The 15,771-nt window shown below is 38.5% G+C and overlaps 1 protein-coding gene across 7 annotated transcripts in view; it reads left to right on the top strand.

Annotated features, from left to right (window-relative positions):
- Positions 1–15,771, top strand: part of LOC121315582 (dystrobrevin beta) — a 128,992-nt gene that overhangs the window by 23,506 nt on the left and 89,715 nt on the right. For all 7 annotated transcript variants that reach the window (XM_041249804.1, XM_041249806.1, XM_041249805.1 and 4 more), the window contains 3 exons: positions 4,974–5,054; positions 5,147–5,360; positions 14,342–14,427. In XM_041249804.1, coding sequence (XP_041105738.1) covers positions 4,974–5,054; positions 5,147–5,360; positions 14,342–14,427 — 381 coding nt within the window. The remainder of the gene's footprint in view (positions 1–4,973; positions 5,055–5,146; positions 5,361–14,341; positions 14,428–15,771) is intronic.

The raw sequence follows: 15,771 nt of genomic DNA, 5'->3' as shown, positions 1-15,771 counted from the left end.
TCACTTCAGGTCCTGCCACAACATTTTGATGGGGTTTAGGTCTGGACTTTGACTAGGCCATTCTAAAACATGGACTTTCTTCTTCTGCAGCCATTCTTTTGTAGATCTGCTTGTATGTTTAGGATCATTGTCTTATTGCATGACCCACTTTCGGTTGAGATTCAGCTCACAGACGAATGGCCTGACATTCTCCTCTAGAATCTTCTGATACAATGTAGAATTCATGGTTGTGTCAATGATGGCAAGCCGTCCAGGTCCTGAGGCAGCAAAGCAGCCCCAAACCATCACACTCCCGCCACCATATTTGACGGTTGGGATGAGGTTCTTCTGTTCGAAAGCAGTGCTTGGTTTTCTCCAAACATAACGTTTCTCACTCAGACCAAAATGTTCTACCTTTGACTCATCTGTCCAGAGAACATTGTTCCAGAAGTCTTGTGGATCATCTATGTGCTCTTTGGCGAACATCAGACGGGCAGCAGTGTTCTTTTTAGAAAGCAGTGGTTTCCTCCTGGCTATCCTTCCATGAACACCATTCTTGTTCAGTCTTTTTCTGATAGTTGAGTCATGAACACTCACATTAACGAAGGTGAGAGTGGCCTGCAGGTCCTGGATGTTACTCTGGGGTTCTTTGTGACTTCCTTAATTATTTTCCAGTTTGTTGTTGGAGAGATTTTGGTAGGATGACCGCTCCTGGGTAGAGTGACTGTGGTCTTGATCTTTCTCCATTTGTAGGCTATTTGTCTGGCAGTGGATTGGTGGTGCCCCAATTCCTTAGAAATGGTTTTGTAACCCTTTCTAGACTGATGAGCATCAATAACTGTTTTTCTGAGGTCCTCAGAGATTTCTTTTGATAGTGGCAGTGACGTGTTTCCACACACCTGTATGGTGAAGCCCAGACTCGCAAAGTTTCTGATCTTTATATAGGGTGGGGCTTCCCAAACTCACCCCTGAAGATCTACCTAATTATTTAAACACCTGATTCTAATTATCCCCTTAATTGAGCTGATAAAACCAAGGTTTCACTTACTTTTTTCACGTACCCTGAATCTTAATTACTCATTGTTTGACTAATACATGCATCATTTTGTTTCAAAAGACATGGAATTGGTTAATATAAACCCTATTGGATATTTAACCCTTTGCCGTCGGACCATTCTAATTTCGGTGCCTGAGAACCGAAAAAACTCCCTGTCTTCTGTGATGTCTGACAGCAATAATAAGCCGTGTAGTAATCAAATCAGTCTTACTGAAGCTTGTTATTGAGTATACATAGGCCCTAAAAAAAAAAAAAAACATGTTTCCCTCGGTATATTTTTAATGATACACTTCAGAAAAGTCATGTACAGCAAATGCGATCGGCAGCACCGATTTCTGAAGCTGAGTTACATAGGAAGTTCGAGATATGCCATGTAAACACAGCACAAAGGCAATGCAGAGGACAGCAATACAGCTGTTTTTGAAGGTAATTATCTGCTGAACTTGTAATTCATTATGTAATATTAAATGTTTTTGTGTGTGTGTGTGTGTGTATTTTTTTATTTTAATATATATTTTTTTTTGTATAGACGCTTGAAAACGGACAAGCTGCCTGTGCTTGACGATGACGGTACATTATTTGCTTGCACTGACTGCAATAACTAGCATTTTACATGCAAAATTGCTTTGTATTTACTTTGCATTACATGTATTGCTTTATCATCATATGGTTATTTTTTTTTATCGACCCTGTTTTTTCTTCTGCTGAATATATACTTTATTTTTTACTTGCCGTGGTTGCAACATGTAGGCTGCGTTATTCTGCTTTACATAATAGCTTGTTTTCATACTTGTTTTTACTATTTGGTTATATTGAACGTTTTTTTGTATAACGTTTGCGTATAATAATATAGTAATATGATTAGTGTTTGCTGCATGCTTATTTATTTTAGTGTATGCAGAAAATAAAAAAGTGTGCTTTTCGTGCACTTTAGTAATGTAAGATACTTTTAATAATAAAAAAAGCAAAAAAACAACTGCATTTTCACTTGTATGTATTTGTATATTTTCAGTGTAAAAGGTTTTGCAAAAGACTTGACAAGTGCTTATGATATTTTGCTTAGTCCGGCCAGCCTCCATAAGATGGCGCTGTTTGGGGCATTTTTACATACAGACTATGGTTCAGACAAACCCTTGCAGCTTGTCAACGGTAAAAAATATTTGAAAACTGTGCTTTTATTTGAAATCCTCCATAAAATTTCTCAACTGTAATATCCATATAATTGTTTTCTGTCTAACTTGATAATTGGTCGATATTAGAAGTTTTTTTTTGTTGTTTTATTATGGGGGGTGTGGCTTACATATTTATTTATCTTCCACTAGTTAACAAATTATATCGATGCAAATAGCTACTTCAGACCTAATATATTGGGTTTTAAATTCTGATTTAAGGTTACCAAACAACATGCAATAAAACGCAACATGTTCATGTGCATGTCCAAATATGGGAATTCTGATTAGGCAGCAAAGAGTTAAGAAAAGTTTTGGTTCAAGAAGGCTAACTATGGATTTTCCTTAATTATCGTTGGGGTTCACAAACTTTTTCTCTGCACTGTATGATTAAAAACTGCATACCTTTTTCTTCCCCTAAATCGAGTGTCCAGCAATGCACCATAACAAAACTGGAAATCCTTTGCAACTGTAATTTCAAGAACTGAGAAACTTTGTAAAGTCTCTGAAATGTAAACATGTGACATTGTTTGTCCAGCTGTTCATCATTGTGATGCAGAGCACTCTCCATTGCCTGACGAAGTTTCTTTTTCAAGTTTTTTTTTTTTTTTTTTTTTTTTTTTCCCCCAAAGCTGCGTTTTTTTGTGCTGGTTTTGTAACAGCGGTTAGCCAACTACAGTTGCGCAGACACTGCAGATGAAAAACCCATTTGACCACTATCGTCCTTAAACTCCAGCCATGGGTAAATCTTCAGCCAGTTTGCCTGAAAATCTTTTTTTTAACTTTCCCTTCACTGACATTGCTTATTTGTGCTGTTGTATCTAGTCTAATCTATGTATTAGTCATGGTGTGTGACCGATTTTAGTAAAAAAAATACCCTGAACATTTATTCTTTGTCAAATTACCCTTTTGTATTTTTTCATTATGAAAGTTGTTTTTATACCACGTATACCATTTTATTTTTACAATGGAAAAATGACCTTTTTTTTGTAACAATTAGTGTGTTGTTTTGAATTACAATTTCATCAACATAAGAGGCTCTCCTGTATTTGTTGTTGTTTTATGAATGAGTATGAAGTTGCCTTGGTGCGCCTTTTTGCCCCCTAGAACTGCCTTGGTGCCCTTGAATCTTCACGCCCAACGAAGGCAACATTGCCTTGCCCTTCATGACCTTAACTTCGTGACCTGATGATGTAGTACATTTTATGTCAAATCATGTTGTCCTGTTATCTATATAATCAGAAGTTTACCCAAAATAGAAACATCTGTGCAAATGGACCATCCCTCCCAAAACTACAGTGATGCAACACATATGCAGTACTAGGTGGCACAGTGGATTAATCAAAATCACTACCATCATGTTTTAATAGCTTAAAAACTGGCTTTTTTAGAACAAAATAATTTCTCCACATATATTATAGAATCATATCTGTTTGAAAAATAGCTTTAATTGGAAGAACTTCAAATCAATTAGTTACAACCATTTATATGTAAATTTTAATCAGGCGTGAAGTTACAATCTTTTGCCCAAATTGACGTTCATTGGAAGTGAATATAATTTCCTAAAAAAAGCAGGCAGAAATCCTGCGTCTGGGAGAAGGGAGTCGGTATCTGTGTTTTGGTCAGTGAAGGTGAATGCCCAGCTAGCCTCATACCGGGGTTTTGTTTACTGTTTATTGTGGCCCTTGTTCTTATTTACTTTATTAAATGTGCGCTTTAGCATTTACACTGCAGCTTCCTTGCCTCAGAGTCTCTTTCTTGCTGCGACCCTGCTACAGTGCTATAAAAACTTATTTGAGACAGAGTAAGAATTATGTATTTATTTCCATACTCTTGCCAGAACACACTACTACATTTTCACACTAACAATCAATCAGTCAATCTTTATTTTATATAGCGCCTTTCGTAGTGGACCACCATTACAAAGCACTTTACAAGATACAGTAAAAAACAACGAACAATACATTAACTGCAGTTAAAAAAAATAAAATAAAAATGAAATAAATGTAATAAACTAAATAGGATGAAAACTAAATAGGCCAGGATGTGAAAATTCTGAAACATAACAAAACATTTTATTTGTAAGATCATTAAATATATAAATAAAAGGTGAAAATAAAAAACTTACATCAACCAAAGGCCTTTGAAATATAAGATACAAATAGAAAGTTTTTGTTGGGCCAAGAAAAAAAAAAAAAAAAGGCGATCTGGAAATGTGGATCTGTGAGAGAGTGCAGTTGCAACACCAGTCAAAGCCACCCACTTCAGAGTGAACAGCCTATCAACCAAGCTGTGTAAGTAAACAGAGACGGACTGGCATGTTCACAAAAGGCTTTATTTGTCTCTATGAAGTTTGGTGCAGTTTCATGACAGAATGCCGTAGTTACATAGCTATGACGGGACCATACCTCAAAATCAAGCATGGCTGATGACAGCTAACCAAAAACCACTTGGGGAATCAAAAATAGACAATGGAGGCTGAAAAGGGGTGTGTGTGGAGCTGGGGAATGGTTACAAATCCAGGCTTGGAGAAAAGACTTTTTATTGTCAATTTTTACACTGATTTCAGTAATGCTGTTCATTCATCTTGTGTGAGCTTTCCTGGATGACCAAAACAGGGGTGATTTAGAAGTGTTTTTTTTTTTTTTTGGTTTAAAATAATTTCTCTAGTTTTTTTTGTGTTGTTTGTTTTATAATGAATTGAAAGAGCAAATGCTTGTAGTAATCTACTGAATTTATTAGTATTTTCTCTTCCTTTCCTATGTCAGGGGCTCAAAATTTTGATGTCATCAGGCTTTCAACATATCGGACGGCATGCAAACTAAGATTTATTCAAAAGAGATGTAACCGTAAGTAGTTTTTAAGATTTCAATGTTTGCATCTGCTTTTGCTTAAAGCTGCAATAATTTAGAATTGTATCTGCTTTTTCTCCACCTCGCAGTCCATCTTGTCGATGTTTGGAACATGATAGAAGCCTTTCGAGATAATGGCCTCAACACACTGGACCACAACACGGAAATCAACGTGTCTCGACTGGAAACCATTATCTCTTCCATTTACTACCAGCTTAACAAACGACTTCCGACCACACATCAGATCAACGTGGATCAATCTATCAGTCTTCTGCTTAACTTCATGATAGCTGCTTATGACAGGTGAATCATTAAGCTGGGAATGTGAAATTCAGTCTGCTAATTTGAAAGTCTTTCTTCAGGCATTACATGTTTTTCTTGTTCCCTGGAGTAGGTAGTTGCAGGTTTTTGGCAAAAGTGCATGTTTTCAGTGAACGTTTACAGGACCAGGACAATTAAGATTGAGGAATTATTGACGGCAGTTGCCTGCAGATGGTCATTTAGTATATGTTTTGTAAGTGTTCTGAGAAGTGTCTAATGTGATTTGAGTTTACAGAACACTGTATAAATCATTAAGTCTTAGAGTAGTTTTAGTTGTTGTCCAGATGTGAGTGGTGCAGTAGTGATTAGAATGTCCACAAAGACGGTGTATTTACAATAACAGTCTTGTTTTATTAAAGAACTATTCCCTCTACCAGATCAAACAGTGAGCTTGCAGTCCCAAACAAAAAGGTTCCAGAAATAATAAATAACAATCACAGTCCAAGTTGTACGTACAGGTTCAGGTGGTGTGGCAGTGCAGATGTTCCTGGTGGTAGTGCTGGCTCAGTGGCTTCAGCTCCCGAATCAGTGTCAGTCTGCTAACACGAAAACAATGACAACAGCAGCACTGTGGCTTCTCAGCGTGCCAGTGTAAGAGGGCTGTACTCGCGTAGCTAAACTCCAATTGCTACGCGCAACCCAGCTGATCACAATAGAGGTGTTCAGCAGTCTCAAAGCTGCGCCCTTTCACCAAGATGGCTGATTTCCGGTTCCATCCTACCATCAAGTTGGCCCATCCCTGTGAAGGCATACTAACAACCTTACTTAGCGCCCTTCCAGGAAATGAGAAGGAATGAGCGTTCCAGTATGTAATATCGAAGAGTGTATGCAGCCCATTTAATGGCCAAATGCTCTTTCTCAATAACAGAGTAGTTTCTCCTGGAAGCCATTTTTTGCTCATATATAAAATGGGATGTTGTACTTTATGTACTGTGTTGGTCTATTTCTTGGGACAGGACAGCCCCGAGACTAATGTCGGAGGCGTCAGTCTGAAGGATGAACTACTTGCTGAAATCTGATTAGGGCAGGAGCTTGACACAATTTTCTCCTTATCGTATCAAAGGCCGCATCCATTAAAGCCTGGACCTTAGAGGCTACCCAACTTTTACCCAAGTACCCAGATTAGCTATTAGCCACGCTTCCCTCAGAGACTGCAGGGCGGCCAAAAGTCTAGCAAGACGCTCTTTCCAGGTAGAGCTAAAAACCACCACATCATCAATATAGGTGGCTGTATATTTCCGATGGGGGGTATAGGACATGGTCCATCAGTCTCTGGAAGGTCGCTGGGGCTCCATGCAGTCTGAACGGATCCAAAGTCTGTCAAGGAGTTCGTCCACTCGGTGCATAGGGTATGCGTCGAACTTGGAGATCACACTCACCTTACGAAAATCCATTCAAACGAATGGTGCCGTCCTTCATAGGGCCCATCACTGTAGGACTGCACCACTCGCTCCGGGAAGGCTGAATGACTCCCAGATTGAGCACCGGCCCCACCTTCTTGCCGGATTGTATCCCACCAACTTTCTGGGATCGGTCTCTCCCTGACACTGACACCTGGTGGAGTGACAACAACATGTTTGATAGTATTAGCCATACCGGGTACATCAGAAAAAACATCACCAAACCCTTTCACTAACTCTTTCAGCTCGTGTTTCTGACCAGGAAGTAACTGTTCCCCCATCGGAATGTTAATTATCCTAGGTGGATTGACACTGGGGTCAAAATCCTCTTCCGGGTCATCAGTAGCTATAAACAGTGCCACCCTTTCTTTCCAGAATTTTAATAAATGGATATGGTAAATTTGGAGTTCATTCTGGTGATCGGGTTGTCTAATCTCATAATTTACTTTACCAATTGCCCGAGTCACCTTATAAGGTCCTTGTCTCTTGGCAAATAATTTAGATTCTGATGTGAGAGGTAGCAACAGTACTTTGTCTGCTGGCCGAAAGGTCTGAATTCTTGCTTTTTTGGTGTACTGTTGCACCTGGCGATGCTGAGACTTTTAAATTCAAGAGAATTTTAAATTCTCTTGTGCCAAACGACCGACCGATCCCAGACAGTCTCTCAAAAGTAGTACATGTTTCACTACATTCACTACATAGTTTGGTCTTCCCACCCCTCTCTTACCAGATCAAGGATACCTTGGGGTTGTCTCCTGTACACAACTCAAAGGAAGAAAACCATGTTGAGCTCTGTGGCACCTCTCTCACTGCAAAAAGGAGGTAGGGAAGTTTAGCCCAATTTTTCTGCTCTTGATTGACACACCACCTCAGCATTTGTTTACAAGTTATACACTTGATTTAGACAATTTGACATTAAGTTAGTTCCTTGATCAGTCAGAATATCTTGGGGAGCTCTCGTCTAGGTACTATCTGCACTAACCCTTTGGCGATTGCTGATGCACAAGTGGATTTCAATGGCACTGCCTCTGGCTATCTCGTTGCATAGTCCACCACTACTAAAATGTGCGTATATCCAGTTAGAGGGGCTCACTGGCACTATGTCCATCACTCTCCTTTCAAAAAGAGTTCCAATAAGGGGCATCCAAAACAAAACTGGCCAACATTCGATCCAGTATTCGGAAATGGAACAAATCAGCTTGCAGCGGGAAAGTTCAGCCAATAGAATCTGCTGTCACAATGGTCATGGTAGACTGGCACTACTTTCTCATCATTAACTGTTTAAAGTATGGCCAGTCTCGACACCAGAATTACCAGATACGGTAAATTTTCCGTCGCAACCACGGTTACGCGGCCTGTCTAACTTCAATTTCTGTTAGTTTCCCCTTGGATACAGGAGAGAGCCACAGTTTCCTGTGCCTCCCAAGACAATCCTAATTAAAGTCTGCCCGCATCCTGAGTCCACTGAATGCATTCACCGACCCTTCTCAATAATGCAAGGTCCCTCCCAACCATTTCCCAGAGACTTCCCTGCCTCTGATGTCGGGAATCGGGAGGTCACGTCACACTCCATGGCTGTGGGACAGTTCCTGGTGACGTGGCCAGCCTCATGGGAGTGGTAGCAGATCACAGCGAAGGGCGCCAACAGAGCCTGCATGTCCTGCTGCAGAGCCAGCAGCAGGTTGGGAACCTTCTTCTTACCCGGCCGGGTGTCTACATTTTTGTGGAGGGAGGTCGTCCATTGGGGTTGGAGGGTGAGCAGTCCTGGGAGGCATGGATACCCTTTGGGGAGGGGCCTTTAGAACCGGAGGATGGGCCCTGGGGTAGATGGGACCAAAGGCAGGGTGTCCTGAAACGCCTCGGCTAGGTGTATGTCCTGTTCCATCGTGGTGGGGTTATGGCGGCTGACCCAGGCTTGCGTCTCTGCTCCCACCACGTGGTTGAACTGTTCAATGGCCCACCAGTTCAACCACCACATTAGTTTGTTGGGTGGGGCAAAGCCACAGAGTTAGTTGGTCCAGGACAAAAAGCTTACCTAGACCGAACCATTTCTGTTGGTCAAAAATATGCTTCTAAAGTACGCTGTGAAATAATTTAAATAATTGATGTCCAGGAGGAGGATAAATATTTATGAAAGAATCCAGAAAGTTAATGTGTAGTTGCTATGGTCTATTATTTATATTAATAAGCAGATAGTCTTTTACATCCAGTGTTCAAGAAGTCATGAACTACAAATAGTTAAGTATGAAATTCAGTCTTTGCTAGCAATAGATTTCCTTCTTTTGTGAACTGGGAGTTGACATAATGAAATCACTACCGAGTTTGGAATCCCTCTGCCAGTCAGTGTACACAGTTTTAAAAAAATATATATATATCATTGTGCTCCTGGAAGATCACTGCTGTGTAGCAAGAAGCATAACTGCAGCTGTACTATATTCTGTAGTTTCAATTGCCTAAATCATAAAAAAAAATCTTACCTTTTTTTATTGGTATGGAGACATTGAAAAAGACTTGTATTAGAATATCACCGGTTTGTTGTCAGACTTCCAAACTCACAAATCAAGTCTGTAAAAACTTTTACAATGACCTTGATTTAAATACCTTCTATGTTTCTTTTGTTCAGACAATATAGGCTTCTGCATTTATGAGCCTTTCCTAACCTAAGATATGAATCACGTTGTACTCTTATCTCCATCCCAAATGTCTTTATCTGTCTGCAGTGACATATGCTGTATGAGCCAACGGACATTTTGAAAACATGTAACCGGTAGTATTCGTAGAGTGTGTATGTGTGTGTGTGTGTGTGTGTGTGTGTGTGTGTGTGTGTGTGTCTATATATATATATATATATATATATATATATATATATATATATATATATATATATATATATATATATATATATATATACACACACACACACACACACACACACACACACAGTGCCTTGAAAATGTATTCGGCCCCCATCCCTTTTTTCACATTTAAGAGAATCAGATTCAGAATTTTAAATAGATTAAATTAGGATTTTTTCCCACTGATCTTCAAAGCCTTGAGCACCATGTCAAATCAAAAGATTCCAAAGACTTTCAACAATTTACTAGAAATGAAAAACAGAAACTATTAGATTAAACAAGTATTCATACCCATTGTAATTGCAAGCCTAAATTTGCTCAGGTGTAAAATATTACTTCAACAAGTCACGCAATTTGTTGATGGACTCCACCTGTGTAAGAAATTACTGGATCACCTGCTTTAAATGAATCTGTGAGGATAAATACCGCTCTCTCTGTATGGTCACACAGTGTGGTAGAGACTTTCAAAAGAAAGAATCAAAATGAAAACGAAAAAGCATTCTAAACAAGTCAGGGATGTGACTATAGAGAAGCACAAATCTGGGGAAGGGTACAACACCATTTCAAAGCCATTGAACATTCCTCGGAGCTCGGTGCAGTCCATCTAAACTTAGTTGCCGGACAAGAAGGGCACTTCTTAGGGAAGCTACTGTGAGGCCATCTGTGACTCTGAATGAGCCACAGAAGTCAGTGGCTGCAATGGACAATGATGTTCATCTATCAACAGTCTCCAAGGCATTCCATGAAAATGGCCTTTATGGGAGAGTGGCAAGGAAGAAGCCTTGGCTGAAAAAAACCCATATCCTTTCCTGCAAAACGTCACCTAGAAGATACTGCAGTTATGTGGGAGAACGTCTTCTGGTCTGATGAGACTAAAGTGGAACTTTTTGGCCTGAATGCTAAGTGGTATGTGTGGCACAAATCAAACACTGTACACCAGCCAGGTAACACCATCCCCACCGTAAAGTATGGCGGTGGCAGCATTATGTTATGGGGATGCTTTTCAGCAGCAGGGACTGGGAATATTGTCAGGATTGATGGGAGGATGAATAGCGCACAATACAGAGAAATCCTGGATAAAAACCTGCGCCCCTCTACCAGAAAACTCAAACTGCAGAAGAAGTGTGTCTTTCAACAGGACAATGATCCAAAGCACACTGCCAGAGTAACACTGGAGTGGCTTAAAATGAAAAAACAGATATCCTTGAGTGACCCAGTCAGAGTCCTGACCTTAATCCCATCGAAAATCTGTGGCAAGACCTCGAAATTGCTGTCCATCACCGTTCCCCAACTAACTTGACAAAGGTTGAGCAATTTTGCAAGGAGGAATGGGCAAATATTGCTCCATCACGATTTGCAAAGTTAATAGAGACTTATCCGAAAAGACTACTGGCTTATTCTGCCAGAGGTGGTTCAACCAAGTATTGACTGAATACTTGAAAATGATGACATTTCAGTTTTATAATTTTTATTATTTTATTGTTTACTAGTTTCTTTTTTTTTTTTTTTGGGGGGGGGGGGGGGGGGGGACTCTGTGAAGAAGAATGTGTGACTCGCAAATAAAAATTCCCAATCTAATGCATCAAAATCCCAGGCTGTGAGACTCTTAAATGTGAAAAAAGGGATTGGGGCCGAATACTTTTACAAGGCAGTAGTGTGTGTGTGTGTGTGTGTGTGGTGTGTGTGTGTGTGTGTGTGTGGTGTATTTGGATAAAATTCACTAGATGTCCAGAAAAATGACAAACTCTGTTTTAAAGCATGTGCAGTGATGCTGCAGCATGTCGATTGCACGGAGGCGCTTGTCTCTTGGCAGACATGGCATATTGTTTTTTTAACTGTGTTTTTTTGATTGCTTTTATTCAAGCTTGCAATTCGACAGTTGAAATCACTCCATTTCCAATGTCTAATCAACTATCTCACTAATTAGGTGATTAAGTGCAAATGCTTCAGTCATAATCACTCAAGCGTGTCAATGTCAAGGATGAATGATCAAAAGAAACCAAAAACATTTTGTCAGTGTCAATCATTTATATACCTTTTTTTAATTTTTTTTTTTTAATAAATGTGTTATAATAGTGATAACATTCTTTTGATGCTTGGTGTGTGTGTGTGTGTGTGTGTGTGTGTAATATATATATATATATATATATATATATATATATATATATATATATATATATATATATATATGTGTATATATATGGTGTGGTATATATGTATGGGTGTACAAACATCTAGAGGTAAATTTTAGATATCGTGGAGTAAGCTCAGACACCAACAAAATGTGAAAACTTTGCAGGGGGGTGAATACTTCTGCAAACCACTATGGATAGATGTATAGCTAGATAGATGTGTGTGTGTGTGTGTATATATGTTAACATATTTCCTTTTTCAAATGTTCTCTATCTGTCTGTCTGTCTGTCTGAGATAGGGATGGAGCCAAGACACATAATTAGATCTTGAGATGAAGTCCCAAGGCATATTAAGACATGTTTCTTTTGTAAGTCTGTTGTGAATAAAGTATAGTTTATTATATACAGTAATTAGCAAAAGTTTAGAAAAGTGCAATTTTAATATAAAATTAGTGCACAAGGATTGAATGTGTTTTATAATAACTATACACAGTGCTTATTGACGGACATTTGCTGTAATGAATTGTTATTACAAATACAGTAGGTGAAATATTCAAGTACGGAATAAAAAATACATGTGTCTGGGCTGTCAACATAAAACTGAACTCTGAAGTCAATTAGAAATGACTGTTTAAAAAAATATTTCTGCGAACATTACTTACTCCTAGGAATAGATCTTATCAGATGACAGCAACTGGGCTTATTATTATATGCATGTTTTGGGTTTTTTTTGTGTGTGTTTTTTTGTGCATCATTGTCCAGAGGAGCCTTGGATTATTAATATTGTAGGCTGAACAGTACAAAAGAATCTTCCATTACATTCCTATAAAGATGACATCATTTACAAAACCCAAAGATGTCTTGCATGGCTGAGACAGTGATAGAGTGATTTCATCAAAAGACTTGCTTGAATGTGTTTTATTGATTTTGGTGGGAACTTGAAAAAAAAAGCCAAATACAAAGCACTTTCCTCTTGCAGTTCAGCTATTGTAAGATGCAATGTTTACAGGTTTAAGAAAAAAAAAAAATCCCTTGTGCTCCTTGAAGATAAAGGCTGTGTGGCAAGAAACATTAACACTAGAATTACCTTTTTGGAGCATCACGATTTTTAAATGCGTTATTCTCCATTGATTTGGCACCTGTGCTTTTTTGACTTCTCCTAAATAGGTTTATTAAACATCTCAAACCATCAGTAGACCCAGGGTTGCAGAAACTTATGGAGATATAATATGTTATACCTAGAACTACTGCAGCTGTCATTTTGATTGTCATAGTAAAAACTATGGGTTTGGCTTAGTGCTGCTGAACTTGAGAGCTTTGTGCTTGTTTTGAATAGCTACAGGAGACATTTTCAGATGTGAATCTATCAACAGCTGTAAACATACTTATTTTCTATTTAAAAATACTTATTTTCGAGTTAAAATGAATAGACCAATACAGCACAGGACTGCACAGCAAGTCTTAGGTGTGATTATATTGGGGGGGGGGGGGGAAGTTACTGAATAATAGTATATCAAACCAGCTATTGCAAGACTGGAGACGGGAATTACTGTTGAACAGCCAACAGAGTCGAGCTCTCGAAAATTAAAGGCTAAACAGAAACCACTGTATAAAACAGACAAACAAATCTCAGGCAGTATTCTCTATTGCTTTACAGAATGTCGTAAGCTCCCGCTGCGTATCAAAAGTCGTCTCTGAGCTGCTAAAACCACTCCGTTTTATACTATAGCCCAGCATTTGCAATCACAAGTCCCCTTACAACACCACCCCAAGTCTCGTGTCAGTGGTCATGTTGTAACTGGTTTCCCTCACGTGTAACAAGCAGGCTGCAAAAACTGTCACAGACACTTTAGGAAAACAAACAATAACATTAAAATGTCTGATTTACAAAGAAATTATGGGAAAATAACAAGTGAGAAAATCAAAATTAAAGGTAAGCACTATGTTTGGTATGTTAAAATAAACACGCTGTTTTGACTACCTTTAACACAGAGCAGTATCGTAGCGTGCAATGCTGCAGTAGATTTATATGCATTATGCAACGTTAAAAAGACTGCTGCAGTAGTTCTAGATATGTGTGTACACCTGGTAGTTCTAGTGTTAATGCATGTGTACTGTGATCTGTAGAAAGTGTGAAAGACTTGTGTTTAAACATGCCTCCAACTTAAAAGCTCCTTCTGTTTTTCAAGTTTTACAGACTTTATTTTTATTTTGACTCGGGTGGTGCCAGTTTATCCTGACAGGAGACTCAAAATGTGTTTCCTTTGCAGCATTTATTAGGTTCCTATTACCTCATGTGACTTTGTGGGGTCATAGGAGGTCGTAATACTCTTTGCACATGAAGTTAATTTATATACTAGTATCAGTTTTTTTAAAAAAAAAGCTTCACTTGACTAATAAAAATAAACTAAATGTTCTACAGCAAAATTATACAGTTATTAATTTTGCTTGGTTATTGCGTCTTTAACTTTTTGTTATATACATAATATGTTATCATGTTGTTTTTAAATGGCTATACATCATTCTGCCTTGATTTTATTTTTTAAAAATACTTTTGACTGCTTTTTGTATTTCAGTGAGGGCCAAGGGAAATTGACAGTGTTTTCTGTAAAATCTATGTTGTCTACAATGTGTGGTGGAAAAATAGTGGATAAACTACGGTGTAAGTATACTTAATAATAATGTGTTATTTAAAGACAATGCTGTTTCATTTGTGACAGAATTCTCCTGAACTGCAAAGATACATGTTATGCTTAAATTAACTGCAATAAGCAATTCCAATTTACAAATATTGCAAATAAAAACAAAATTATTTTTTTGGAATAGACAATAATGAAAAATTTATACCTAGACTATAGTGCTGAAGCGTATTGGAAAATTATTAATTGGTACTGCAATGAGTTTTACTGTCATCATATGTTAGATAGTACAGATAGTGCTGTGCTGTTTCTCTCTGAGTAGCTATTACATTACTATCCCTTTTGGTAGTGGTTAATTACATATTTTATTTGTTTTCAAATCTTTTGTCTACTTACAATGCCTTGACCTTGTCTGTATAACCTGCTGCCACCGTTCCTACAGTATAGGGATGATCAGAGACTTGGGGAACAGTATAGCACAGATTCGTATGCTATTCCCTCTAAGTGGTAAAGCTTAACTGTGTGTTATTTAACTAAAGCATCCCAGTGCATGCAAGCATGTGACACCTAAATCATATTAATGGTACCTGATATGTAACTCCTTAGAAGTAAGAAATATCTTAGAAAAGCTAAAACCACCTACCCACTCTACTTAGATCTTCAGTATTACTCCTCCTTTTCTGTCAGACTGCAAAAATTCAAACTTGATTTCTGAAAAAAAAGTTTGACATACGGTACTATACCTGGACTTCCAAAAAAAGAAAAACTGACAACATGCAGCACTAAAGACTAATCTTACAGTTGAAATCAGTGGCAATATAAGAAACCTCCAGATGGAGCCATGTACTCAGTGGGGTGCTGCAGGGGTCTGTGCTTGGACCCCAGTTGTTTCCTATCTACGTCAGTGACTTCAGGGGATAATCAGCAAGCTTATAAAATTTAGATGACACAAAGCTTGGAGTGGCTGATAAGCTTCCAACCACAAAGGAAAACCAGGTGAAGGGTGTAGATCACATACACAACTGGGCAATAATATCAAATTAAATTCTTATTTGCATGTGGGGTCAAAATCTTCAGGTGGTTTGGTTTGACAACCTACTAAACCTGACTGGTGACAAACTTTTTTTTCTTTTTTAACCTTTTCTCTGTTGTGGAGCAAAGGGATTCTGATTCTCTCGGCTGCCTAAACCAGACTTCTGGTTACAACAGCTGTGCTTCTCTTTTGAACACCTTTTAAACTGAACACACCGCTGAAGAAACTGCTGTCCAATGCCTGCCTGTCCTTCCCTGAATAATCACACAGCTGATAGCATCCCCAGAGAGCTCATACTTCCAGGATCTTCAAATAAGAAACTTTGCTTACAATA

The sequence above is a fragment of the Polyodon spathula genome, chromosome 5 (assembly GCF_017654505.1).
Source record: "Polyodon spathula isolate WHYD16114869_AA chromosome 5, ASM1765450v1, whole genome shotgun sequence".
Classification (NCBI taxonomy): Eukaryota; Metazoa; Chordata; class Actinopteri; order Acipenseriformes; family Polyodontidae; genus Polyodon; species Polyodon spathula.
This window is presented reverse-complemented; position numbering and strand designations above follow the sequence as displayed.